The 25,682-nt window shown below is 43.4% G+C and overlaps 1 protein-coding gene across 1 annotated transcript in view; it reads right to left on the bottom strand.

Moving 5' to 3' along the window:
* LOC126473840 (proton channel OtopLc-like) overlaps nucleotides 1-25,682 on the bottom strand; it is a 255,005-nt gene that overhangs the window by 211,521 nt on the left and 17,802 nt on the right. The window contains 2 exon segments of the mRNA XM_050101167.1: nucleotides 10,587-10,701; nucleotides 22,821-22,928. Of these exon segments, the coding sequence (XP_049957124.1) occupies nucleotides 10,587-10,701; nucleotides 22,821-22,909 (204 nt within the window). The 5' untranslated portion in view covers nucleotides 22,910-22,928.

The following is a 25,682-nucleotide window of genomic DNA, read 5'->3' as shown; positions in this document are numbered from 1 at the left end:
CACTAAAACCATCAACATGAATTTTACTATTACGAGTGAATGATTAAGTGTCACTTGCGCTAGATCTACAGTAAAGTAAAGTTTTAACGTTGAATGGCATTACCTTTTTAGTAACGGATTAACGATAAGCGAAGTTAACTTTGTGACTAACGTTGCGGTACACAGATATGTTACAGAACCGCATCACCACTAGCCTATGGGATAAATATTTGCTGGAATGTACGACGTTAATGCAGGATGGCAGCAGACCGTATTATTCGTTTCGGACTTCTTGATAAGTATGGAAGTGTCATTACGCTTGTCAATCACATCGCGATTACGGGCAGCATGGGGTTCACGCCTGAGCCTCAGGACGTGCGCTAGCAGCGCATGTCGGGTGTTTCAAGCGTCAACTTCGCGTCTCAATATCTCGGGATGTAATGGGAATATTGCGATGCAATCAACGCCATTGTGTATGTGCTTTGTCATGCTATGGATTGCTGAAGAAAAAATATAGGAGGGCCATTTAAAAAAAACATAAGTTTGTGTTAAAAAACACATATTCTTTCGTTTTAGAATGTTTCCAAATATGTACATTCATGGGCCCAAGCCCTACATTGATACCGGTGAAAGTCGTTTTCCAATAGCTGTTATTGTTCCAGAGATATTGTGGGTGGACAAGATAGCTGGGACACCCTGTATATGCGAGTGATCCGCAGGAAAAAAAACTGTTGGTAATCCGACGTGTGATTTCGATTCTCTTTGATTGTACCTTTATGGTCTTTCTGCGACATATATCTAGGGGTAAGAAATAAATTTAACGTTTCTTTTTTTAGGAGCGTGTGTTCACGAAACCAGTAGTAAACCCCACCCTGTTGCAGATCGCAGCGCATGCCAGTGGAACTGGCTGAGCATCTCTGACACCCCGTCGCGCTTACTAAATGAACCTGTAACGAAACGCTCTGCACTTCTCTGGATATTCTTCTAATTTCTCTGTCAACCCTAGTTGTTGCGGATCCAAGACTGAAGATCAATGTGCAACTACTTGTCGAACGAGGCTTCTGTGAGCTGCCTCCTTTGTGGGCGTACCCTATTTCCTCAGAGTTCTTCCACTGAATCTCAGTCTGGAATCTGCCTTACTCGTGATTTATTTTATGTGGTCGTTCCACTTAAAATCGTTCCGTACGAATACTTCTTGATGTTTTGTGAAAGCGACTGCTTCCAATGATTGTTCTGCAATGGTGCAATCGTACATTAATTGATATTTCTGTCTATTTATGAGCAATACGTTACATCTGTTTATGTGGAGGGTCAACTTCCAACCCCTGGAACAAGCGTATGTCTGTTTACAATGAAATTCTGAGTTCTGTTCTCTAGGTAATCTTCAGTCCATTTACACAACTCGTCTCATATCCTGTACTCTCGTATTACGTTCATTAGCTGGCAGTGCAGAACTGAATCTAATGCCTTCCAAAAGTCAAATTGTCGCACAATTATCGCAATTACCTATATTGGTCTTATCTAAATTATTTTTGTTTTTACCTGATGTGACTCCTGTACAATTATGCTCTTTTATGTAGCATCGATGTAAATGTTTTATTTTTTATTTAACATAATTTATGTAATTGTAATTAGTCTATGAACATAATTTCAAAATTAATGTGCTGTAAAAGAATGCAAAAGCTAAAAATTTAATTGTAAACTTGGTTCATGCATAGAGAAAGTAAATTAGTAATAATGTAAAACTTGGAGAGAAGTCCCTCCACAACGGAACTGGCTAGGCGAGAATAGAGATGTCGATCTGGCAGTCGAACTGTAAGACTCTTGTGTGCCGTGAGTCAGGCGGTGGCTAGCAGGCAAAGAGCGCACATCTTGTGAACTGAAAGAGGCGAGAAGGACTTCAAGATTATATAATACAGCTTCAGATGCGGAATTAATGTGGCTTAATAGTCATGGCGTACTTTGGTTAGCTCGGTGCTATGAAAATCCGACGCTAAGAAGAGGATTTTCAGAGCTTGTCACACAGGAAGTGCTATGAATACTTTTGCCAACCTTTTTTGAATAGCCTAGCAGATTGATGATGCCACCACGTTCAGCTCAAATCATCAGTTGAGTACTGTATCACTGCATGTTCCAGTTCTGCAGTTTCGTTTACAACAATAATTTTGTGCTTTGCAATCTTTGTGCTTTGCAATCTTTGTGCTTTGCAATCTTTGTGCTCAGCAATCTTTGTGCTCAGCAATCTTTGTGGCAGCTGGTGTGGCCGAGCAGTTCTAGGCGCTTCAGTCTGGAACCGCATGACCGCCACGGTCGCAGGTTCGAATCCTGCCCCAGGCATGGATGTGTGTGATGTCCTTAGGTTAGTTAGGTTTAAGTAGTTCTAAGTTCTAGGGGACTGATGACCTCTGATATTATGTCCCATAGTGCTCAGAGCCATCTGAACCATCACTTGAAATTTTGTATTCTGTGAACTTTGTATTCTGTAAACTTTGTATTCTGTAAACTTTGTATTCTGTAAACTTTGTATTCTGTAAACTTTGTATTCTGTAAACTTTGTATTCTGTAAACTTTGTATTCTGTAAACTTTGTATTCTGTAAACTTTGTATTCTGTAAACTTTGTATTCTGTAAACTTTGTATTCTGTAAACTTTGTATTGAGTCACCGTATTTTATTCTGTCATTTACCTAGACAGGAGCCTATCCCAAGTGCTACAATGAACTCGAGTATTCTGTTGTACTGAACTGAAAAGCAATTATTGCTTTTAAAAAAATTAATAAATTTTGTAGAATTATAAAGTATGTAATTATTTGGTGAGCATAAGTTTTGAAATACTGCACATAGTTTTCATAATGGATGATTAATGTATTAAGTTCAAAAATTTTTCTTACTGAAATGGTTGTTTAAAATTTCATGTGTTATGAAGTTAAGTGTTTCCCACATAGTGTTACGATTAAAATGTTCAATGACGACCTGAATCTACCAATAAATTAGTTTCTGGGTCCCCATGCTAGTAGCTGCACCAGATTTAAATATATTACAGTAACCGCAATCAAGAGTAAGTAACTGGCTACAAATATTCAAATTATATTAGATCTGTGTGTCACATATTCCATTTGAGCTAAATAACACAAGAAAATAAATGTTCCTTCAGAATGTAAATAATAATCAGTACAGAAGATGCTGTTACTTCATAACTATTTCAAGAGAGGTAATTTTCTATAATTAAACTGACAAAAGAACATCTTGCCCGAATCGGTAGTGCTGCACCGTTAATAATCATTTACCTATAATCATCATTGTCATTATCCTCCTACTGTAATGTTGCACAAACGCATTATTACTCGTCCTGTGTAGATAAGTCAAATCACTGGTACATTCCTTGCTTAATTGTTCTACTGCCTTGTAGCTTACCACATCAAGGAGAGACAACCCCAATAGTTTCCAAGATGCTATTTGAGACGGATTTAAAAATAAATGTGCACAACGGAAAGTAATAAACGCTAAAATGAAGATATGGCCCTGTCTGACTACCCCCTGAAGCAGATCTTAGGAACTCTTAATGGACTTTAACATATAATTTCAACCTAAACATAAATGAATGATTAAGGCAACTAATACTGCTGAATGATTAACTTTGTTGCTGCTTATATATTTATTGTAGATTAAAAAAGCCTTTAAATTACAAATTTTACATATTCTGAGTAAAATTACTGATCGATTACCCACTCTGCCCCTTATTATGACTGCGCGATATAATATCTATAACGCCAAATGACTGACATCATCTACGTACCAAACACTAGAAGACACTACTTTCAAAGATAATCTACGGTGGTGTGGAACCTCAGAGGAAATAAACCAACGTGATCACGGCTGTTTAGCTTTTATAGCCTTAATAAGCCGAAGCCATTTGCGATTTCACCTTATGTACTGCGTCCGGTGCGTCGAAGTGATGGTTCTCGTACTCGTCTGCGACGATGGAAGAACTCCAGCCACAAATAAACTCTTTCAAACACTAGGACGGCAGAAGGCGGTCCTCTGACTACTATACTCTGACACTGTCTTCTCCTCTCTGTGTTCTGTAGACGAGAAACGCGAACTCCCAGCCACTAGGACAGAGCTCAGACAACGTCTCAACGTAAGTACAGGCAGAGGAAGTGCTCTCAATTACTGAACGCTGCGTACTCAACGACGACTTCCAACCTGGAGGTAAAGTCCAGAATCGTCTAGGATCGCAACAGTACAGTGCCTGACTGTTCTAACTATAAACTCTGCTGAGAACAAAGACAGCAAATCCGTCTGTACCAACAAAGCTGATATCGAGCGACCGTCACACACGGGCGCTCACAACGGAAGACCTCGTCTCTCCACCGCTGGCTTCCCAGCAAGGCTCAGCTCCCCACCTTCGTAATTCCGAAAACGAATCATATTCCCGAAACCACGGAATATTCTCCCTCTCCACAGATTCTTCCGAACGCCGATCAACCATATTTTAGTCTTTTGTCGTCCAGCTCGGAAAGTTTGCGAGGAAAAACCTATACTCGTACAATGGTACGCTTCTGAGTAAAAATCCTAGGAAATAACCCAGCCTGCGTGGTTTCCGAGATGCAGCTTCTTCGTTCCTCTCACCTGCGTCCAAGAGTTCGGAAGTATTATCCAGTTATCATTCCAGCCCTACTACAATAGCTGCCGGCTGTCACCCTCTATTGTGCTCCAGAGCTCAGGTGCCATGACGTCCGTCTAGCTACTTCCTGGTTTTAAGCAGGACCAACACCTGTGCCGGCCTTCCACCCAGAACTTGAGTTCCGCCTGCCGTTTCATCTCCACTGACGTTTCAACGTCTACTAGTATAAGCAATCGTTCATTACGCCGTTTTTATAATGAAGACACTCCGTCACCTTTTATGCAATAAGCGTTAGCAATTATTTACAAGGCGTACGTGTCAAAGTCAGTCTCCTTTAAATATTCATATATACACTCCTGGAAATTGAAATAAGAACACCGTGAATTCATTGTCCCAGGAAGGGGAAACTTTATTGACACATTTCTGGGGTCAGATACATCACATGATCACACTGACAGAACCACAGGCACATAGACACAGGCAACAGAGCATGCACAATGTCGGCACTAGTACAGTGTATATCCACCTTTCGCAGCAATGCAGGCTGCTATTCTCCCATGGAGACGATCGTAGAGATGCTGGATGTAGTCCTGTGGAACGGCTTGCCATGCCATTTCCACCTGGCGCCTCAGTTGGACCAGCGTTCGTGCTGGACGTGCAGACCGCGTGAGACGACGCTTCATCCAGTCCCAAACATGCTCAATGGGGGACAGATCTGGAGATCTTGCTGGCCAGGGTAGTTGACTTACACCTTCTAGAGCACGTTGGGTGGCACGGGATACATGCGGACGTGCATTGTCCTGTTGGAACAGCAAGTTCCCTTGCCGGTCTAGGAATGGTAGAACGATGGGTTCGATGACGGTTTGGATGTACCGTGCACTATTCAGTGTCCCCTCGACGATCACCAGTGGTGTACGGCCAGTGTAGGAGATCGCTCCCCACACCATGATGCCGGGTGTTGGCCCTGTGTGCCTCGGTCGTATGCAGTCCTGATTGTGGCGCTCACCTGCACGGCGCCAAACACGCATACGACCATCATTGGCACCAAGGCAGAAGCGACTCTCATCGCTGAAGACGACACGTCTCCATTCGTCCCTCCATTCACGCCTGTCGCGACACCACTGGAGGCGGGCTGCACGATGTTGGGGCGTGAGCGGAAGACGGCCTAACGGTGTGCGGGACCGTAGCCCAGCTTCATGGAGACGGTTGCGAATGGTCCTCGCCGATACCCCAGGAGCAACAGTGTCCCTAATTTCCTGGGAAGTGGCGGTGCGGTCCCCTACGGCACTGCGTAGGATCCTACGGTCTTGGCGTGCATCCGTGCGTCGCTGCGGTCCGGTCCCAGGTCGACGGGCACGTGCACCTTCCGCCGACCACTGGCGACAACATCGATGTACTGTGGAGACCTCACGCCCCACGTGTTGAGCAATTCGGCGGTACGTCCACCCGGCGTCCCGCATGCCCACTATACGCCCTCGCTCAAAGTCCGTCAACTGCACATACGGTTCACGTCCACGCTGTCGCGGCATGCTACCAGTGTTAAAGACTGCGATGGAGCTCCGTATGCCACGGCAAACTGGCTGACACTGACGGCGGCGGTGCACAAATGCTGCGCAGCTAGCGCCATTCGACGGCCAACACCGCGGTTCCTGGTGTGTCCGCTGTGCCGTGCGTGTGATCATTGCTTGTACAGCCCTCTCGCAGTGTCCGGAGCAAGTATGGTGGGTCTGACACACCGGTGTCAATGTGTTCTTTTTTCCATTTCCAGGAGTGTATTATGTATCGTATCACTGCTCGAAGTACATTTATTACATTACTTTCGGAACCGATAATATTGTCCCAGTTGGGAACTCCGTCGCTCTATTCACGATAGTATTCAGCAGTAAGAAACTTCGGTACACTGCGGACATCATAACACTACAGCAAACAACAGGGCAGTATGGAATGACGGAGTGACCATTCAGTCGTTGCAGAGGTAAACACTCTTCTACATAATATTGCATGTAGATAAGAACAAAGACATAAACTTGAGATTATATATATATATGTATATATACCTTCATGGATGTAGCAACAGCAGAATTTAAATTTTAAATAATGTGGCTGTTACCTGTTAATATGAGAAACGCGCGCACATTAAACGCATAGCGACGATTCTTTACGTTTTACGTAAAACAGATGAGCTTTATGGCTCTATTACGACTGTCCCATTTATGGAGATGTAGCAGCAGCGTGTTGTGAATTCGAACTTACGATCGCGTGTCTGCTACCGTAAACAGCGAACAACTAGCAGACTCAACTTGTTCCCTGTTTATGGCTGCCGACACGCAATCACAAGTTCGGATACATAACATGCTTCTGTATCGATTGGAGCAGTCTGCGGTGCTGTATCTCGATGAATACGATAATCGTAATAGAGCTAAATATCTTGGAACTTTATTGTACAACATAAACAAAACGTCTCTCGCATTTAATGTACACATGTTTCTTACATTAATAAGTGTTTGCCACTTGATGGCGGAAGTCGGTTCTGAACCTGTCGTGCTGTAAAACGAAATGTCAGAATTCAGCCTTATGGTTTTATCCATTCTGTGGAATCATCTTTGTTTTTCGAAAGGTATTTGTAACGTAATTTTAGAAGTTTTTTAGTGTAGTCAGGCTAGATAAAGATTATTCGTAGAATGTTTGAAGTGACTCCCAACGCAATGAGAAATATGTTTTGTTTCTTATTAGAAGATAAATTTCCAGGTAATTTACGAGCTGCTCATTTCTACAAGACTGGAGCAAATATGATGACATGTTCAGATCAAGATAAAAAAAAGTAAACTGTGATGGTATTAACGTTAAATGAATTTTCCGTCTTTCCTTGGCAGAGCATGATAATAACATTAAAAAGGAAAACGTTTCCTAATGTTCTGCCATACCGAGTTTATTTGATCACGAACACAGATATTGTTGCACAGAAGACATAAAAATGACGGAATGTTTCCATAGAAAGTGTATTTTTTCCTATGTAAACACTTTGTCATTTTTGTTTCTTCTGTACAATAATCCCCGTGTAAACAGCACATAATGTTTAGGCGTGTTTGCAACAATCAGCTGTCACCTGAAGATGGCCTGACAAGCCGAAAGCCGTTTCGTGACGAAATAAACACAATTTTACAGAACAGTAGGCTGGAGACAAAGCAATCAGCTAGTTGAGTGAGATACATTTGGGATACTGAGAAGTTACCAGATGACTGGACGTATGCTCTGACCCATCCCTTACACAAGATGGGTGATTTGACTGATATCAACAATTACGGATGGATCTCATTGGTAGCAGTCATCTATAAGATATTATCTAAAGCATTATTGAACAGAGCTGAACCTAAATTGGACCCCAAACCTGGAGATTATCAGGGTGGTTTCAGAAAAGGTCGTTCTTGTGCTGAACAGATCCTTAACTTCAAGCCAGTATAAAGTCAAATTAAACTAGCGAATAAACAAAACGTAGTTACTTTTGTTGACTTCAAGAAAGCGTACGATTCAATCGACAGAGCTACTCTTATGAGAATTTTGCAGGAAATTGGCCTGGACCAGAAAACCCACAGCCTTATCCAAAAGACCCTGACTAACACTAGATCCCGAGTAAAACGTAGAGGAACACTTTTAGAAAGCTTTGAGATAAAGACAAGAGCTAGAGAGGGAGATGGGCTTTCACCTCTTCTCTTCAACTGTGCACTGGACAAGGTGATCAGAGAGTGGCGAAAAGAAATGGAAGTACAAAATATACCGACCGGTATTTACCTGGGACACAAACGGAAGGGGCTAGTAGTAGAGTGTTTAGCTTTCGCAGATGATCTGGCACTTACAGCAATCTCAGTGGAAGTAGAAGTAAAGCAGCTCAATACGCTCAAACTCCAGGCTGCCAAGGTAGGACTTCAATTGTCACTAGAAAAGAGAATATAGCTCACCAACATCAGCGATACTCCCAGTGAACTAGAGCTGGAACAAGGTCAGACTGAGAAACTGACAGATTACGCTCTCCCGTCCTCTTTTAGAATACTGCTGCGCGGTGTGGGATCCGTACCAGATAGGACTAACGGAGTACGTCGAAAAAGTTCAAATAAAGGCAGCACGTACTGTGTTATCGCGAAATATGTGAGAGAGTGTCACAGAAATGATACAGGATTTGGGCTGGACATCATTAAAAGAAAGGCGTACCTCGTTGCGACGGAATCTTTTCATAAAATGCCCATCACCAACTTTCTCCTCAGAATAAAAAAATATTTTGTTGACACCGACCTACATTGGAAGGAACGATAACGACGATAAAATGAGGGAAATCACAGCTCGTACGGAAAGATATAGGTGTTCATTCTTTCCGCGCACTATACGAGATTGGAATAATTGCGAAGATGGTTCGATGAACCCTCTGCCAGGCACTTAAATGTGATTTGCAGAGTATCCATGTAGATGTAGATGTAGACTGAAGTATCTAGGAGAATGGTTGGAACCTAATGTATCGGAGAAACAGCACTAGCAACTCGGATTAATAAGTTACAATTAGCGTATAGATTAACCAAGAACATCTATAATAAGAAATGCCTATCTCGCAATTCCAAACCAAAACACTACCAAACAGTTATCCACCCTGAAGCCCTGTATGCCTCAGAATGCTTGAATCTGAACAGGAAAGCGATGACTGATAAACTAGAGATTCAGGACAGGAAGGCCATGAGAAAGATTCTGGGACCGATCAAAACAGATGGTGAGTACAGAAGACAATCATACCAGGAGCCATACAGTCATATCGAGAAAATCACAGATGTACTCTGAAAGAGAGGTCTCGCTTTCTACGGACATATCACAAAGGTGGACCCAATAAGACCGACCAACCGACTTCTCAACTACTGGAAGAGCAGGAAGACCGTGACACCATGGCTGATAGAAGTCAAGAAAAATGGTTCAAATGGCTCTGAGCACTATGCGACTTAACTTCTGAGGTCATCAGTCGCCTAGAACTTAGAACTGCTTAAACCTAACCTAAGGACATCACACACATCCATGCCCGAGGCAGGATTCGAACCTGCGACCGTAGCAGCAGGGCGGTTCCGGACTGAAGTGCCTAGAAACGCTCGGCTACAGCGGCCGGCTGACAAGAGAGAGAAACGAGAAACAAAGCCAGAGAATGCAGGATTACTGGGCAAACATCAAGTCCCTGTCCAGGCTGAAAAGTTGAATATCGTGGTCCTTAGCTAGCCCAATCGAAAGAAGACGAAGAAGAAGAACGAACTGTTTTCCTTTTTAATATTTTTGATGGCATTGTTGGTGCAGTCGTTTGAAGATAGCTACAGCATAAAAGTGGTTATTAATTTAAAGTGAAATCTGATGCAACATGGGTCATCCTGTGTAAAGAAATGGTTTCATCATTCGGAAAGTACGTCAACGCTGTGGGCCCATACACGAAGAAAGTAACACAGAACACTGATATGTACATTTTCCCACCCTTTAATTACTTAAGTTTCTCAAGTAATTTTTAGCGTGGACTGCTTCATTTTCTTCAGTTTAATTAGTTCTAAAATTTTATCGCCGTCCCTTGGAAATGGAAATTTGTGGTAAGATTCTATGGGACCAAACTGCTTATGTCATCGGTCCCTAAGCTTACACACTACTTAATCTAAATTAGACTTACTTACGCTAAGGACAACACACACACCCATACCCGAGGGAGGACTCGAACCTTCGACGGAGGGAGCCGCGCGAACCGTGGCAAGGCGCCCGAGACCGCTCGGTCAGCCGTCCCTTGATGGTGTGGCTTTGCACTATGACTCTTCGTTTTAGTGAGGTCTTAGCAAGATTTAATGCGAAAGTTTACCTATGCAGACATTTTCCACCTGACTAACGGGTCTGGAGTAAAATGTGGCGGTGACGACTTTCCGACACAAACGCCTGGACAGCTCGCACTTGTTATCAGGGATGTGCGACGCTCATACGTACCTCGTAGAAGGATGGCGGTATGTAGGTGGAGATGACCTCCGCCATGGGGAAGGCGATGCCCATGACGACCAGCAGCTTGCCGTACAGCGCCGACAGCGTGGTCGTCAGGGCGTCCCTGCAACACGCACCACCACGCATCAGCACAGTCCAGGGTGTAACACTAACATCGAATAGTGGCACGTTTATATTAGGCAACTGTGTATCTACGATTAGGGTGTGTATATTCTTTGTTAGTTAAGGTCATCGATTTAGAAGCACTGTGATGTACACTACTGGGCATTAAAACTGCTACACCATGAAGAAATGCAGATGATAAACGGGTATTCATTGGACAAATGTATTATAAAAGAACTGCCACGTGATTACATTTTCACGCAATTTGCGTGCATAGATCCTCAGAAATCAGTACCCAGAACAACCACCTCTGGCCGTAATAACGGCCTTGATACTCCTGGGCATTGAGTCAAACAGAGCTTGTATAGCGTCCCCAGTGCCATATTACGAAAAGACTTTAAATTATTTATAAAGAAGACATTCATAATTTGTAAGAGATTTTTTTTATCATGTAGCCGTAAAATAATAATTTCTCTGTGTAGGTTTAGATTGCAAAGAAATAATTTATGACAGAATGATCTAAAGAGACGACAAGATACGCTCTTTTGTTAATTTTTTTAGTCGACTTCACTTCTTCTTTTGTCTTGAATGTGTCTAGAGGGACATCTTGCGAGTGCTGACAAATGTAAGCATATTTGTATGAGTTAAGCATATAATATACTGATTTAATATTATTGTGCACTTTTAATTTGTAAGAGGTGATCCCGATTTCATGTCCGCCTTCCTTGAATTAACCTGCATTCAAGTAATTTACAGCTCAACAATCGCAGCGGCCGATGCAGCCAACGACGCCATTACGTGGCGATATTAACTTATGAAAAATTAGCGGAAGCGGAAAACTCGCCCGCTATTAGCATAATATTAACTTTTCTCCACAGCCGCACGAAGTTGCAGAAATACTTAGCTTTAAGATTCTTATTTTCAGTAGCATAGCCGAGACCCAGAGCCAGGACTCTGACTACAATACAATGGTTAACGGAGGTAAGAAAATACTCTCGCGCGTGTGTGGGCCGCAATTGTAATTAATAACTAAAGATCTTTTGCTTTAAAGTCAACTGACTAGCCGAGGAAATTTATATGAAAAGTTTATTACATTGTTTAACTTAAATATAATTTTTATTAAGGCCCACCACGTAAGTCGGCAACAATCAAAAATAATAATAACAATAATAATATATATATTAAATTACGACGACCGACGGACGCGAGACTTGGATAGCATGTAAAGGTACAGCTGCCCATGCAGCTTCAACACGATACCACAGTTCATCAAGAGTAGTGACTGGAGTATTGTGACGAGCCAGTTGGTCGGCCACCATTGACCAGAAGTTTTCAATTGGTGAGAGATCTCGAGAATGTGCTGGCCAGGGCAGCAGTCGATCATTTTCTCTATCCAGAAAGGCCCGTACAGGACCTGAAACATGCGGTCGTGCATTATCCTGCTGATATGTAGGGCTTCGCAGCGATCGAATGAAGGGTAGAGTCACGGGTCGTAACACGCTTGAAATGTAACGTCCACTGTTCAAAGTGCCGTCAATGCGAACAAGAGGTGACCGAGACGTGTCACCAAAGGCACCCCATACCATCACACCGGCTGATACGCCAGTATGGCGATGACGAATACACGCTTCCAATGTGCGTTCACCGCGATGTCGCCAAACACACATGCGACCATCATGATGCTGTGAACAGAACCTGGATTCATCCGAAAAAATGATGTTTTGCCATTCTTGCACCCAGGTTCGTCGCTGAGTACACCATCGCAGGCGCTTCTGTCTGTGATGCAGCGTCAAGGGTAACCGCAGCCACGGTCTCCGAACTGATAGTCTAAGCTACTGCAAACGTCGTCGAACTGTTCGAGCAAATGGTTGTTGTTTTGCAAACGTCCCCATCTGTTGTCTCGGGGATCGAGATGTGGCTGCACGATGCGTTACAGCCATGCGGATAAGATGCCTGTCATCTCGACTGCTAGTGATACGAGGCCGTTGGGATCCAGCACGGCGTTCCGTATTACCGTCCTGAACCCACCGATTCCATATTCTGCTAACAGTCATTCGATCTCGACCAACGCGAGCAGCAACGTCGCGATACAATAAACCGCAATCCCGATAGGCTACAATCCGACCTTTATCAAAGTTGGAAACGTGATGGTATGCATTTCTCCTCCTTCCACGAGGCATCAAAACAACGTTTCACCGGGCAACGCCGGTCAACTGCTGTTTGTGTATGAGAAATCGGTTGGAAACTTTTCTCATGTCAGCACGTTGTAGGTGTCGCCACCGTCGCCAACCTTGTGTGAATGCTTTGAACAGCTAATCATTTGCGTATCACAGCACCTTCTTCCTGTCGGTTAAGTTTCGCGTCGGTAGCACGTCATCTTCGTGGTGTAGCAATTTTAATGACCAGTAGTGTATATAGGGAAAAAGGTAAATGATTTTTAAAATAATGAAATTTTATAATATGTGTATATTTAGAAGACAAACTTTGTATATTTGGAAGCTGGTTCATGCACAGGACATTTGTGTTTGTAATATAGAAAAGACGTAGGGAAGTCCCTCGTGAACGGAAGTGGCTCGGCGCGATGTGAAAGGTGGTCTTGGCGGTCGAACTAGGCGGCTCCTTGGTGGGAACGGCACGCAGTCAGTGGCTAGCCGTTGCACGGAGCACATCGACGGTGCCAAAGGAGGCAATCGGAAGCCGCTTTGCAAGGTATTTTGCCTCGGATGTGGATTTGGCTGTTGCATGGTACTCTCAGCAATAACGAAAGGCTCTAACACAGTAAAAATCCGTCGCCAAGAAGAAATTGTACAGAGCATTCAAACATCAAGAGCCGTGAGTACAGTTAGCCGCCAAGTCGCTTGCCACCACTACTTCGCCACTGCTCCACCAACTTAATGCATACAGATATGTATCAGAGCATGGACCAGTTAATTTGTGTGAGCGGTTTTAATAACAATCCAAGTGCTATAAACCTGTGTTTAGAGCCCTAACTTTTATCCTGATCATGAACCTATGCAGGATCCCCTCCTAAGTGTTCGCAAAACCGAGTATCCTATTTCAAATGAACTATGTTTGTTAAATGTGCAAGGTTTAGCAAGAGTTGTAGTTAGTTAGCATGTTGCTGAAGTGATCTCAGTTTATTGCAAAGTATCGTTTTGCAAAAATTCAGTGTCACAATGTAAAAATGTTATTGTTTAAAACACCTGCTTCACAGGTGATTAAAAAAAAGGCAAATAAGTTACACTCATTTGACACTTAATTTAGCTTTGATTACTATCATGAAGCCCGCCCGGTTAGCCGTGCGGTCTTATTCCGCCTCAGCTACACTACGTCAGCGATTGCTGCGCAAACAAGTTCTCCACGTACGCAAACATAGAAGTTACACTCGTCTGGTGTGAGACGTTCCCTGGGGGGGGTCCACCGGGGGCCGAACTGCACAATAACCCTGAAGGAGTGGTTCGGTGTGGGGCGCTGGAGGGGTGAAGTGGACTGCGGTAGTCGTCGTGGGGTTGTGGACCACTGCGGCTGCGGCGGGAACGGAGCCTCTCCGTCGTGTCTAGGCCCACAGTTAACATACAACACAATACTATCATGAACGAATTTTTGAAGTTAATTGAGAATTCAGTGTTGAATAATTTGCCTTGAAAAGAATAAAACCATGAACTATTCCAAGTGAAGCAAAGAATTAAATTGAATTTGATTGAATTTTGCTACTGAAATAATCAGAGTTCGCCTAGTGATACAATATCAGTTTGTTTGTCCCCATCATATTCTTCTCATATTAGAAAGATAACTGGATTATTATTTCTACTAAGGAAATTTGATACATTTCTATAAATGGGAGTATGAACAGTGTAATTGTGGTATTATTTAGTTTTATTACTGGTTGTTACATGTCACTTAAGTTAGAAGCCCTCCGTGTCCAACTTTAGTTCGGTGCTTCCTGCAGTAACATCTCAGTACTGAATTACGTAATGATCGTGATTGTAATTGTTATTATTGTGAGTTGGGTACAATTTTGCTTTCTATGATTACTGCTTTGTGCATTACTGGTAACTACTGCTACCCACAGCTTATATTGCCCTGTATCCGTTTGTATCCAATGTGCTATTCAAAGGGAATCTTAATGAAAGTCACTTCAACAACAAATATTCAATATTCGTGAACATATATTTTCAAGTTAATGTGCCTAATTGGGCTGGCGACCGTTCGATTTTTCATTCGTATATGAAGTTTACTACTTTCGTTCATCCCCAAAGTTTAAAGCCTGTTTAGTTTTTCTGTTAAATTCACCACAGTCAAAATTACTGTCCGATTCCTTTATCCGTTAGATATACGCGCACGGTCAAAATCGTAAATCCTCTCAGAGGATAACATTAGTCTGTGCCACGACAAGCTGGCTTCCACTGGACCAGCTGTCGTCGCTTGTAGCACTGCCAAGCTGCTGGTGTACTAAGTGTACTTGCAAACGTGTCGAGGTACGTCACTTAAGTAACCTACCCCACAATTTTAATGAGTAGCGGTTAGAGTACCTCTAAAGACCTTCGCCCATTCATGTCTTGTTTCCAAAACATTTGTTTGGTTGCTCCTTCGTAAAGCCATTTGATGTCTCTCTTGTGTGTATCCGTGTAGGATTTTGCATCAGTTTTCTCTTATATATATTATCACTTAAATACCATTAGATTCGTTCTTCTTTTTGATATCGTATCATCTTATATATGCCCATTCAGCCACTCTTCTCAACAATTCCGTCTTCACAGTTTTTAACTTTTCAGTTCATTCTTTATGAGCATTCGACGTTCAAATGCAAAAGGAAATTGTTGTAACGCCATTACTTGATCTAATTCAAGTGAACTGTATCTTTCTGCATGCTGATTTTTGCATAGAAATACTGAATATTTATGATCTATCACAGAAGTTCTCATTTCGAGTTATAAGGAAAGTCATAAGACAAATATCAACGTGCCACAAGTATTTCTGTTATTTTCTGTCTGGTACCTATCTGACCTAAATGACTTAACATACGAGGGCTGTTCTAAAAGTATGGTCCGATCGGTCTTCAATGACCATCATCAGATCTGTTTCATAGAAACAAAGTCTACTGGCAACATGACTCGTGCGTATGATGTTATTTATATGTATTTGACGATGTTGGTTCAAAATGGTTCAAATGGCTCTGACCACTATGGGACTTAACATCTGTGGTCATCAGTCCCCTAGAACTTAGAACTACTTAAACCTAAGTAACCTAAGGACATCACACACATCCATGCCCGATGCAGGATTCGAACCTGCGACCGTAGCGTTCACGCGGTTCCAGACTGAAGCGCCTAGAACCGCTCGGCCATACCGGCCGGCACGATGTTGGTGCTGATTCCGCATTTAACATTTGACGATGCCACTATGGCTGCGGTACATTAGGACTTTGTTTTTATGAAACAGATCTGATGATGGTCATTGAAGACCGAAATCGGTAATCTGTTAACAAAACGTTTGTGACCATAGACGTAAACTAAAGGAAACTCAATGATCTATATGAAATAGTTTACTTGTTGTCTGGACCATTGCACTAAGTTCTCAACAACTGTATTTCGAAATTTGTAGCTGGCGCACAGAAAGCAGCAAGTACTGTGTTCCCAAGCAATTACACTACGAGGAAAGACATTTTCTTTTCAGCATCAGTTTGCTACGAAAATTACCAACGTTACAGAGAACATTGCTTGAAAAGTGTTATTAGGCAGATCTTGTAACACACAAGGACCACTTTGTTTAACTAAAGAGATTAACAGCAAAGTTCAGGACTTAATCAGTTTGCACATTTTTTTAGTAAGATTATAAAACAAGGCCATTAATTCTTGTTGTATTCTCGCAGGCTGATGTATTTGGTTTCTCTCGCGGTTGGAAATACACACAGTCATCGAAAGCTAAACAACAGCAAAGTTACAACCAAGGCAGTACGAGTTCAAAATAGAACAAAAAATTAATTTAAAGGAAACTTTCAGAATTAGACTCAGGATCTTTCACGTACAAAACGAAAATAGAAGATCAAGCTTTAATTAAACACAGCCAGAGTATGAATGGTCCCAGTATAAGCTATCCGTCCATTGGGATCTGCATAGTGTCCTTAGCAAAGACTGAGGAAATTGAAAGTTCACAGCTGAGGGAAAAAGATTAGGAACATGTAGAATTTTAAACGAGGTAGACCTTTTTGGTCGAGGAGTGGTACAGCTATGTAAGGAAAAACCACAGGCTATGCACTACAGATTTAGAATTATGAATTAATAAAAGGAAGGAAAGTAGTAATCGGGAGTGAATAGGCCGTGACTAAAGAAAAACATTCGTCGTCACCGGTTTTCCTCATACTGCTTTCCAACAATATTAAACGGTTGTACACTCCGGAATAAGGCCACCAGAAGAATAGACAGGCGGGGAGGCGTGATCAAATAGCCTAATGGTTAAGGCGGGGCGGCTGATCCCGGCGGAGGTTCGAGTCCTCCCTCGGGCATGAGTGTGTGTGTTTGGCCTTAGGATAATTTAGGTTAAGTCGTGCGTAAGCTTAGAGACTGATGACCTTACCAGTTAAGTCCCATAAGATTTCACACACAGCTGAACATTTGTTAAGGCGGGTGCTCGCGATAAACAGGAAACACAGATTCAAGGTCGGTGTGGCACGGAATTTCCTTAGGCATGACATAGTCATTGCACTGGGAGTTAACCATTTTGAGAGTTATTTCAGTGACATTTCATTTCACTCCAGCTTCACTGATTTCATGTTCATTGCATCTATTGACTTCACGTGAGTGAAATTATTTCAGCTGAATATAAGGGCAATCAGAGACAAAAATGGCAACTCCGTGAACTGCTCTCCGTGCATTCGTCGCGTTCAATGTTTCACTATCGTTCTGTAGTATGCGTTCCACGGCAGATTATCAGGGAAGCAAGGGGATCAAGGGGCTCTGGCTCTGAGCACTATGGGACTTAACATCTATGGTCATCAGTCCCCTAGAACTTAGAACTACTTAAACATAACTAACCTAAGGACAGCACACAGCACCCAGCCATCACGAGGCAACGAAAATCCCTGGCCCCGCCGGGAATCGAGGGAATCAAGGGGAATCGGCTTCATGTTATTGCTATGTATCTATTTTCCATTGGATAAGAAAAGCCTGTTAATGGTTTCGAGGATTCTTATAGTTATAGCTTACACTTGTAAGTTATTCTGTCTTCAAGTTTCACTGTCAGTTCTCCGCTCCGTATCGGGGCATTGAATTAGTGCGCGCCTACAAACGCGAGGCGGGTTGCTGTCGCGCCTTCCCAGACAACTCGTGTCAATGAGTTGCACACAATTATTGACGTTTTCCGCGTAACATATGGTGCCGACAATGAAAACCTGTAATGTGAGTTATAAACTTGCAAAGATGTTCTAGCCACTGATATGAGACTCTTTTTATAGGTTTCGTGGTTTTTGCACAGTTGTCTCCGAAATCCGGGAAATATTGTTACTTCTTACTAAGACACTAATGAATATAGCTACACATTTAGGTCTTCCCCTCCAAAAAAAAATTGGTAGTAAAAGGGTTAATTCACAATAAAAATTTCTCGCTTTCGACAATAATCACTATTGTCTTTGTCAGGAAAGCGCTGGTGGTCGAAGTACATTGTGTTTCAAAAAGAATATACGTATTTCGAATGCAAATATTTATTAAACTTTAAGACATACGAATATGAAACTTCCCACACATATTAACGAACCTCTCAAGTTCAGATTACGGATGTTTAATATGTTCTCCATCAGTGACACGAACAATATCACATCGATATTCAAATTCCCCCCCACCCCTCCCCCATACTCTGGCAAGCATGTCCTTCGTCACTGATGTTACGGCAGTACGGATTCGGTTCTTCAACTTTCCACGTTCTGTCGGAGTGCTGGTCTTTAACGAAACACCACAGGAAGAAGTCAAAGGGTGTCAAATCCGGCGACCGTGGAGCCCAGCTGAGACATGCTAAGTCGCCCAGCCCCTTGACGACCAATCCAACTGTCCGGTAGAGTTTCATGCAGATATTCCCGCTCTTGGCAACTCCAGTGACGGGGTGCCCCGTCTTGTTGAAAAATGAACTTGTCTTCGTGCAGCCTCGGAAGCAACCAGTTTTGTAACATAGCGAGATGCGGCTGACCGTTAACCCTGTTTCCACCAAAGAAGAATGGACTCTAAACAGATGATGGGGCTATCACACAAAAGACATTCACTTCGGCCGAATCTTGTACATGCTCAATGGCTGCATGTGGGTTCTGCAGGCCCCAAATTCGAACATTGTGTTTTTTTGCCTGACCACTAAATTGGAAAGTCGCTTCGTCACTGAACATGATGCGTTGTGCGAAAGTGTTAGCATCGTCAAGAATCTCGTTACGAAATGCCACACGTTTGCGTTTGTCATCAGGACGCAGAACTTGTAATAGCTATAGCTTGCACGGCTTCATAACCAACCGACATCTCAAAACATGCTGTAGGTAGCTGTAACTCCCGACTGGCAAGACGAGCTAATTTTGAAGGAGTACGTTGGAAGGCAGTTTGAATTCGTGCAACATTTTCTTCAGGAACACGAGGGCGGTCAGGACTCTTTCCTTTCCATACACTTGCTGTACCTAGAAACTCTCGATACCATCTGAGAATGTTCAACCCATTCGGAGGATCGGTTGGATACCTCAACCTGAAACGTCATTTCACTGTAACCACGGAATTGCACTTCGCAAACTGGAGAACACAAAATAATTTCTACTGCGGAGTAGGCATTTTAAACATATGAAGGTTAGCAAGCAGAACAGAAGACAACTATATCTAGCGGCTGTTAATATAAACTAGACTATGTATTTGTTTCTCCAATATCCGATCCGAGGCGCAGCGATAGGTAATTTGCACAATATTACACTATTGGCCATTAAAATTGCTACACCAAGAAGAAATTCAGATGATAAACGGGTATTCATTGGACATATATTTTACTAGAACTGACATGTGATTACGTTTTCACGCAATCTGGGTGCATAGATCCTGAGAAATCAGTACCCAGAACAACCACCTCTGTCCATAATAACGGCCCTGATACGCCTGGGCATTGAGTCAAACAGAGCTTGGATGGCGTGTACAGGTACAGCTGCCCATGCAGCTTCAACACGATACCACAGTTCATCAAGAGTAGTGACTGGCGTATTGTGACGACCCAGTTGCTCGGCAACCATTGGCTAAAAGCTTTCAGTTGGTGACAGGTCTGGAGAATGTGCTGGCCAGGCCATCAGTCGAACATTTTCTCTATCCAGAAAGGCCCGTACTGGACCTGCAACATGCGGTCGTGCATTATCCTGCTGAAATGTAGGGTTTCGCAGGGATCAAATGAAGGGTAGAGCTACGGGTCGTCACACATCTGAAATGTAATGTCCACTGTTCAAAGTGCCGTCAATGCGAACAAGAGGTGACCGAGACGTGTAACCAATGGCACCCCATACCATCACGCCGGGTGAGACGCCTGTATGGCGATGACGAATACAAACTTCCAATGTGCGTTCACCGCGATGGCGCCAAACACGTTTGCAACCATCATGATGCTGTAGACAAACCCTGGATTCATCAGAAAAAGTGATGTTTTGCCATTCGTGGACCCCGGTTCGTCGTAGAGTACACCATCACAGGCGCTCCTGTCTGTGATGCAGCGTCAAGGGTAACCGCAGCCGTGCTCTCCGAGCTGATAGTTCATGCTGCTGCAAACGTCGTCGAACAGTTGGTGCAAATGGTTGTTGTCTTGCAAACGTGCCCATCTGTTGACTCAGGGATCGAGACGTGGCTGCACGATCCATTAAAGCCATGCGGATGAGATGCCTGTCATCTCGATTGCTAGTGAAACGAGGCCGTTGGGATCCAGCACGGCGCTCCGTATTACCCTCCTGAACCCACCGATTCTATATTCTGCTAACAGTCATTGGATCTCGACCAACGCGAGCAGCAATGTCGCGATACGATAAACCGCAATCGCGATAGGCCACAATCAGACCTTTATCAATGTCGTAAACGTGACGGTACGCATTTCTTCTCCTTACACGAGGCATCACAACAACGTTTCACCGGGCAACGCCGGTCAACTGCTGTTTGTGTATGAGAAATCGGTTGGTAACTTTCCTTATGTCAGCACGTTGTAGGTGTCGCCACCGGCGTCAACCTTTGGTGAATGCTCTGAAAAGCTAATCATTCGCATATCACAGCATCTTCTTCTTGTTGGTTAAATTTCTCGTCTGTAGCACATCTTCGTGATGTTGTCTTTTTGAAACATCCTGTATAACGCAATCTTACAGATGTCGGAGTGTCGTTTACCACTGTACTACACCCCTTATTTCTTCTAGAGTCGGCTGCTTTCCTGGCGAAGGCAACGTCGCAAATTGTCAGAATCACGCATGTTTACAGTAGTTAAAATGTTCAATTGTGTGTGAAGTCTTATGGGACTTAACTGCTAAGGTCATCAGTCCCCAAGCTTACACACTACCTAACCTAAATTATCCTAAGGACAAACACACTCACCCATGCCCGAGGGAGAACTCGAACCTCCGCCGGGACCAGCCGCACAGTCCATGACTGCAGCGCCCAAGACCGCTCGGCTAGAGTGACCACTTTATACAACAAATTCGCCGTGAGAGTTTCTGTGGTTACTTAAATATTAACTTCCTAACAAGGGAACCTCCCCATCGCACCCCCCTCAGATTTAGTTATAAGTTGGCACAGGGATAGGCCTTGAAAAACTGAAGACGGATCAATCGAGAAAACAGGAAGAAGTTGTGTGGAACTATGAAAAAAATAAGCAAAATATACAAACTGAGTAGTCCATGCGCAAGGTAGGCAACATCAAGGATAGTGTTAGCTTACGAGCGCCGTGGTCCCGTGGTTAGCGTGAGCAGCTATAGAACGACAGGTCCTTGGTTCAAATCCTGTATCGGGTGAAAATTTTAATTTTTTATTTTCAGACAATTATCAAACTTCAGGCATTCACACATTATCAACTTCGCTCTCCAAAATTCCAGGACATGTTCAGATTTGCTTGGACATATGCAGGATTTGACGGTCTACACACGGAAACATTTGAAAACGTAAAACACATATATTTTGACAGAGCACAGGGAAAACTGTGCGACTGTGAAACTGTTGCATTCACTTGATGCAGTTTATGTGACAAACTCTTATGTTTTCATCACTTTTTTTGGAGTGATTATCACATCCACAAGAAAACCTAAATCGGGCAAGGTAGAAGAATCTTTTTACCCATTCGCCAAGTGTGCAGGTTAGGTGGGTCGACAACATATTCCTGTCATGTGACGCACATGCCGTCACCAGTGTCGTAAAGAATATATCAGACGTGTTTTCCTGTGGAGGAATCGGTTGACCTATGACCTTGCGATCAAATGTTTTCGGTTTCCATTGGACAGGCACGTCCTTTCGACTACTAATCGCACGGTTTTGCGGTGCGGTCGCAAAACACAGACACTAAACTTATTACAGTGAACAGAGACGTCAATGAATGAACGGACAGATCGTAACTTTGTGAAAATAAAGAAAGTAAAATTTTCGCTCGAGGGAGGAGTCGAACCACGGACCTTTCGTTTTGCAGTTGCTCACTCTAACCACGAGACCACGGCGCTCATCAGCTGTCATTGTCCTTGATGTTGCCTATCTTGCACATGGACTACTCAGTTTATATATTTTGCTTATTTTTTCATAGTTCCAAACAACTTCTTCCTGTTTTCTCGATTGATCTGTGTTCAGTTTTTCAAGGCCTATCCACTGTGTCAGTTTGTAACTAAATCTGAGGGGGATGCGATGGGGAGGTTCCCTTGTAAGTATCGGAGTTAAGAAGGAATAGCAGTAGTAGTGAAAGATCTGTAAGGAAGTTGTCTGTAACAGTTGTGACAAGATTAATAGTGCGCACAGAGATGTTTGTGATTTCAGGATGCAACAGAACATTTTGTGAAAAGAAAAGGTGTATCAGAATAACTGTTTGGGTGTTGCGGGCTGGGATGTGAGCGGCATCGGGGCGCTATTGGCAGTATTTCTTGTGGTAGGGAGGTAGTGGAGTACTCACGTGCCCATCTGGCGCCACTCGCCCTGCAGCTGGTCGATCCTGGAGGGCCTCTTCAGCGCCGCCGTGCTGTAGAGGACCGGGGACATCATCGTGGTGGGCGAGGGCAACCTGCAACAAGGCCAGCGAGCGCGCCGCTCAGACACATCCTAGAGCTAAAAGCCAGCCAGCCAATCACTGCACACCTCGTCCAGTCCACAACACTGCAGTGTTGTGTGTGTGTGTGTGTGTGTGTGTGTGTGTGCGTGTGTGTGTGTGTGTGTGTGTGTGTGTGCGCGCGCGCGCGCGCGCGCGCGCGCGCGCCCTTTAAATTCTAGAGCAGTGGCGGGCAGGAATTCTGCACGTGTGCGGTGCACATGCACGAGTGCAGTTAACAGGTGTTCTGCGCGCACACAGGGGCAAGCTGGCCACCCGCTTCTCTCCCCTCCCCGCCATACCGTCGCACCGCTTCTCCCTTTGTAATGCGTCTTGTTTCCTGGCCTGCGTTATTGAATGAAAGAATAAGGTTAGTAGGAGTGCTTGAAAGTAATCGTGGTTTGAAAGAGTACCTATTACCTACGATACGTTTTATTTTAATTATCACAGGTGGAGTTTACAATACGTTTAACGTCTGCAACAAAATTTCTACATACAGACGAACGCAAACAGTTACGCAAATTTTCATTACTGATGTTTGCTCTTAACCGAGACTTTCATAACAGAAAAAAATCTCTCACAAACGTATGTCGAGCCAAACATTGACATTATCTTTATGGCTTCACGATGGAGACGAGGAAACTCTTGCTGTGGAAAGTCGTGATAAAAATCTGTTACACGTCTTGCCAAAAGGAACTTGTCTCTCAGACGAGAATTTCGCTGTAGATCTATTAATTCCATTTGCAAACTGGGATGAATATCATCTATAGAAACAGCAGATTGTCTCGAGAACTATTCAAAACCTTGGGATAAGTAAGATATATCCCCAAATCGCTTGAGAAGTTCCTCTTCTATTGCACCAAGAACGGCAACATACTGAAATTTATTATAATGGCGTTCAATATTAAACTTCCGTTGACCAGCCAGAATAATGTCACATATTATACATTTCCAATTTTCACGTTTTTGCACAGAGAAAAAAATGCTTCTCCCATTCCTTTTTAAAAGATAGCAAATCTCCAATCCTCAGTTTCCTTGATTCACTCTGCATTTTCCGGTTCTTGAAATACAACGTTCACTACGTAGTGGTCCCTTCGCTTCAACGTCCACAGCTTAGCCTGGTACTGCACTGCCACAACCTGCCGGCTGTCGCCACAGCCCCGGTCGACGCCTGCACACGAGCAGCACACGTGCAGCGCTGTGTGCTCGTGAGCCGCGTGCAACGTTTGCCCGCCCCTGTTCTAGAGGGAGGGGGGGGGGGGGCATGGACAAAAATTTTAATTTCTACTGATTACACCACCTGTAAATTTAATAAAGAAGGTGGCAGGGATAAAATACAGGGAGCGAAAGGCTATTTACAAAAAAAAATGGCTCTGAGCACTATGGGACTTAACATCTGTGGTCATCAGTCCCATAGAACTTAGAACTACTTAAACCTAACTAACCTAAGGACATCACACACATCCATGCCCGAGGCAGGATTCGAACCTGCGACCGTAGCAGTCTCGCGGTTCCGGACTGAGCGCCTAGAACCGCTACACCACCGCGGCCGGCGGCTATTTACAATTTGTATAGAAACCAGATGGCAGTTATAAGAGTCGAGGGGCATGAAAGAGAAGCAGTGGTTGGGAAGGGAGTGAGACAGGATTGTAGCCTCTCCCCGATGCTATGAAGTCTGTATATTGAGCAAGCAATAAAGGAAACAAAAGAAAAGTTCGTAGTAGGTATTGAAATCCATGGGCAAGAAATAAAAACTTTCAGGTTCGGCGATGACATTGTAATTATGTCAGAGACAGCAAAGGACTTGGAAGAGCAGTTGAACGGAATGGACAGTGTCATGAAAGGAGTATATAAGATGAATATCAACAAAAGCAAAACGAGGATAATTGCATCTAGTAGAATTAAGTCGGGTGATGCTGAGGGAATTATATTAGCAAATGAGACACTTACAGTAGTAAAGGAGTTTTGCTATTTGGGGACTAAAATAACTGATGATGGTCGAAGTAGAGAGGATATAAAATGTAGGCTGGCAACGGCAAGGAAAGCGTTTCTGAAGAAGAAAAATTTGTTGACATCGAGTATTGATTTAAGCGTCAGGAAGTCGTTTCTGAAAGTATTTGTATGGAGTGTAGGCATGTATGGAAGTGAAACATGGACGATAAATAGATTAGACAAGAAGAGAATAGAACCTTTGAAATGTGGTGCTACAGAAGAATGCTGAAGATGAGATGGGTAGATTACATAACTAATGAGGATGTATTGAATAGAATTGGGGAGAAGAGGAGTTTGTGGCACAACTTGACTAGAAGAAGGGATCGGTTGGCAGGACATGTTCTGAGGCATCAAGGGATCACCAATTTAGCATTGGAGGGCAGCGTGGAGGGTAAAAATCGTAGAGGGAGACCAAGAGATGAATACACTAAGCAGATTCAGAAGGATGTAGGTTGCAGTAGGTACTGGGAGATGAAGAAGCTTGCACAGGATAGAGCAGCATGGAGAGCTCCATCAAACCACTCTCTGGACTGAAGACAACAACATCAACAACAACAAATTTAAAGAATGCTTTCTATGATATTGATTGGTATATATTCTTGAAAATTCATAAGATGGAAAGGATTAAATACAGAAAGGAAAATATTATCTGCAAATGGCACAGAAACCAGGTTGCAATTACGAATCGAAAGACGTGGAAGGGAGGCAGGCACTGAGAGGGGAGTGAGATGACGTTGT

This window comes from Schistocerca serialis, chromosome 4, assembly GCF_023864345.2.
Source record: "Schistocerca serialis cubense isolate TAMUIC-IGC-003099 chromosome 4, iqSchSeri2.2, whole genome shotgun sequence".
In the NCBI taxonomy this organism is placed as follows: domain Eukaryota; kingdom Metazoa; phylum Arthropoda; class Insecta; order Orthoptera; family Acrididae; genus Schistocerca; species Schistocerca serialis.
Note: the sequence above shows the minus strand (reverse complement) of the source record. Positions and strands in the feature narration are given on the sequence as shown.